This window comes from Bison bison, unplaced genomic scaffold (assembly GCF_000754665.1).
Source record: "Bison bison bison isolate TAMUID 2011002044 unplaced genomic scaffold, Bison_UMD1.0 scf7180017862188, whole genome shotgun sequence".
Lineage (NCBI taxonomy): Eukaryota > Metazoa > Chordata > Mammalia > Artiodactyla > Bovidae > Bison > Bison bison.
The window spans coordinates 51,292-55,216 of NW_011492760.1; the positions used below are offsets into that span (position 1 = coordinate 51,292).

The window sequence follows — 3,925 nt, forward strand, 5'->3', positions numbered from 1 at the left end:
TGATTGATTCTGGGATTTCACTTAAAAAAAAAAGCAAACCCTCACTTAAATACTGGTGTCTTTAGTAATTACAGGATCATCACAGAGGTGACCCCCCCCCGCCCCCCGGCCAAAGGCAGAGAGAGGTGAGCCTATTTTCTGCGGTCTCTGTGAGGTCCTCTTTGCTCCAGACCAGCCACCCAGACTGAACTCTCTCTGGGCCCCCGTGCGCCCACCTGGGAAGGGCGTCACGTGACCCTGGGCTCAGTGTCCACGAGGTGGGCGCCTCCAGGAGCCCACGCGGTGATGCGAGGGTCTAGGGAGAGGCCTGTTCGGAAAGCGTGTGCAGAGGGGCCGTGGGGCGGGGTGCTGGGGTACTGGGGTGCTGAGGGAGGGTAGTTGGGCCTGTGCGACCTGGAGGATTTCATTTTAGCCACGAGAAGACAGTGACCGAACTGCGCCGGCTGACCGCGGTCTCCGTACCTCTTTAGCAGCGATGCGCGTTTCCAGAACCCACGGTACCCCGTGAGGCCGGGAGGTGAGCCCTGTTCTCTCTGCCCCGAGCCCCATCCGGCCATGAAGATTCGAGATGAAAGAGGAGGAGCTGAAGGTGCTGTGGTTTTCCTGGTGCGTCTGTGCAGGAGGGCGGAGGCCCGCCGGGCGCTGGTCCCGAAGCCTCAGGTCCACCCTGCGGGCCCAGTGGCATCTGGGCGGCTCTGGAGCACTCCCCGCCGCCCCAACGAACCCCAGGCTGGGGTTGCCGTGCTCTCACTGCTGTGGTTGGACTGGAAACCGGGCCCTGTGGCAGGGAAGGGCTGGGGTACAGGAGACGAGATGTGCAAGCCGATGAGTCAGGAACACAGACCGGTGGGGACGTCCTCTGAACCCAGAGCGAGGCCTTAAAGACACTTGCAAGGGGAGCCCAGGTCACCCAGACCAAGTGGGTGAGCAGAGAGCGAAGAACACCCCATCTGAACTCAAACTGCGACCTAAATGGAGAAACGGAAGCGCAAGGACGCCTCCCTGGGTTGCGGCTGAGAGGACGCGAGGACGTGCCAGCGGCTCCCCGCCTGCAGCGGGCACCCCAGTGGGCACCCCGGCGGGCAACTGGCATCCACACTGCTAGCTGAGAGCACACCAGGGTTCAGGGTCTGGTGCCAAGTGGGTGGGAAAAACCCAAGTGGCAGAGCTGGGCCCCGGAGTCTGCAGTTCTGTGCTGCAACTGGAAGCAAAGTGCAAGGAGCGAGGAGGTCCAAGTGGGCAATGCACTGACTGCTTGCCTGGAATGCTGGCTCCTCACCTCAGCACAGCGCCCAGGGCCTGTGGGCAAGGAGCTCACCACTGAGCTTCAGCCTCTGCGGCCAGGCGGAGGTCCTGCCGCCTCCCCCGTGGGCCTGATGCGGAGCCGGGCTGGGCGAGTGGCTGGCAGGGGCTGCACAATGCTTCTTCCAGGCCTGGAAGCCATGGCGGGCTTTTAGCCGCAGCTTCTAGAGAAGAGTGTCCAGAAAGGGGCGACTGACCCAGAGGGGCTCTTGGAAATGAAGTTGACCTGGAAGTTTACAGGAGGACTGTGAACCAGGACCTTTGAAGGATCAGTAACAAACAATTCAGGGTTTGTTCTGGGTTCTTGGAGAGTGTTCCCGCCCGGGTCCTTAGACTCTTGTTCTAGAAGTTGATAGGAGGCCAGACAGAAATCCAGGCATATCTCCACTGGGGGCTCGGCAGCGCAAGGGAGCCAAGACCAGCAACAGGTGCCCTGGGTGTTCCCTGAGGAGGGTGGGCTGGCCCCTTAAATGGGGTGAGCGTGGGGGCAGACTGGAGGGTGGCTTAGGTGGTCTGCCCCCCCACCCCCGGGGCGCTGTGCGCAGAGACCATGCACAGGACCCGCCTTTGCTCCGGCGCCTTGGAAGTGCCCTTTTTGTATCTTGTTGTTCATAATCTTCTCCGCTGGGCGTGCCTGCAGCTATTTTTAGTCCCGGCCCTTCAGAATCTTTGTATTTTGTTGCTCGAGGAGACGTCTGTCCAGGTACAAGCACTGCTGCGGCCGGTCCCAGGGCCCAGACTGTTTTGAGGGCCTGGCACAGTTTGCACAGCAGAGCGCGTGGAGGCTTCTTAGGGTGACGTGTGTGTGTGTTGGTTGCTGACCCATGTCTGACTCTGCGACCCCATGGGGTGCTGCCCGCCAGGCTCCTCCATCCATGTGATCTTCCAGGCAAGAATACTGGAGTGGGTTGCCGTTTCCTTCTCCAGGGGATCTTCCCAACCCAGGGATCAAACTCGGGTCTCCTGCATTGCAGGCAGACTCTTTACTGTCTGAGCTACCAGGGAAGCCTTCTTAGGGGTCTGGTTAAATACATCATATGAATGTAGTTGACTTTCCAAGCTAAGGCCACGTTTCTTTTTCTAAAAAAAAAAAAAAGGAAAAAATTATGGTAAAACACATACAGTTTCCCTTTTCCCCATTCTGAAGTATAAGGCCTGTGGTATCACGTCCATTCACACCGTTTTGTAGCCATCACACCATCCATCCATAGGACTCCTCATCTTGCAAATCTGAAACTCTGCCCCATTAGACACTAACTCCCCGTTCCTGTCCCCCGTGCCTGGCTTATCCCACTGAGCACAGTGTCCTCGGGTTCCTCATGTTGCAGCCTGTGGCAGAACTTCCTCCATTTTTAAGGCAGAGTCCCCACGCTGAGCAGGGTCCTAGACATTCAGATGAGGGTTTCTTATGGAGCCAGTTTGGCCGGGAGAATCCTGCGGACTGAGTCCTCCCCTTCCGTCTGCGTCAGTGCCTTCTCAGCTCATCTCTCTCCCCGTCTGTGTACCAGCCTCTGAACCTTCTCTGCCCTGTGTCCCCAGGTGTGTTCTCCAGGCGGACCCCAACTGCTCATCACCCCGCACGTTCCCCCACCCGTGCCCAGGCCTCCCACGGTCCATCTGACTCCTCTCATCCTCCTGCACGGCGCTGCCTCTTCCAGGAACTCCTCCTGAGGGCTCCATCTGCGCGCGACGCACCCACCCAACCCACTTTCCTTCTAGCCCAGCCCTCACTGTGCTGCACTGTAGTTATTTGCTTTTCCATTCTTTTCGTTAAAAAGAGCTTTGTTTTCATTTTCTTTTGTTCCCCTGGTGCCTGGTACACAGTCGTCACTCAATAATTTGTAGGATAAACATATGCATGGTTAAGTGAAAAACTGCGAACTCACCTTCCATATAAACCAGGAACCATCATTAGGATCAATGGACTTAATTATTGCATTTTATGGACTGGGATAAAGACCTTTTTGGTGGAGATGTGATAAAGTTTGGGGCAAATAGGGAAGGGGCCGGTTCTGTTTAGATCTGGTTCTGTGCAGAGGCAGTGGAAAAGGTGCCGTGGAAGGCCTCCTGCTCTCTGAGTCTATAAATACCTGTATAGACACATAGACTCTTAGGCTATTCAAGGATCGATTCAGAAAGTGCTCAGATCAGAGGGGACGGCTTCACAACTCTCCTGGTGGGCACTGCACGCCTTCCTGGGCCCCACGGTGGTCTCCATCTCCCGCCCCGGCGAGTAACCGGGTATCCGGCAGCACGGATGCACCTGCGCCCCGCACCGTGAGCAGGTCCACTCATCCGGCCGCGCTCCGGAAGCTGAGCCTCGGGTGTGGAGGGGTGCGGCCCTCCCCGCGCGCCGGGCTGGGCAGCCGGGGGCGGGGCGCGCGCTCAAGGGCATCTTTGTGCCCCCAGCACTCGGGGCGGGCCTGGAGCACAGATGGCCTCAGTAAATGTTTGCCGAGTGAGCCCATGAAAGGGCGTTTTGTCGCTGGATCTTTTCATTTTTCCCTTGGCTTGCTCCCCGCTCTCCTTGAAATAACAGCTGCTTTCATGGGCCGGTCTTTCGTTCTTGGGCCGCTGGACTCGTCTTCAGGGCCGGCAAGAAAACACCAGGAAGGGACACGGC

At 58.0% G+C, this 3,925-nt stretch overlaps 1 protein-coding gene across 1 annotated transcript in view; it reads left to right on the plus strand.

The window, feature by feature from the left end:
• The window catches only part of PSMG4 (proteasome (prosome, macropain) assembly chaperone 4), a 27,727-nt gene that overhangs the window by 11,014 nt on the left and 12,788 nt on the right, over positions 1-3,925 (plus strand). The window contains 1 exon segment of the mRNA XM_010832758.1: positions 471-517. Within this exon segment, the coding sequence (XP_010831060.1) occupies positions 471-517 (47 nt within the window).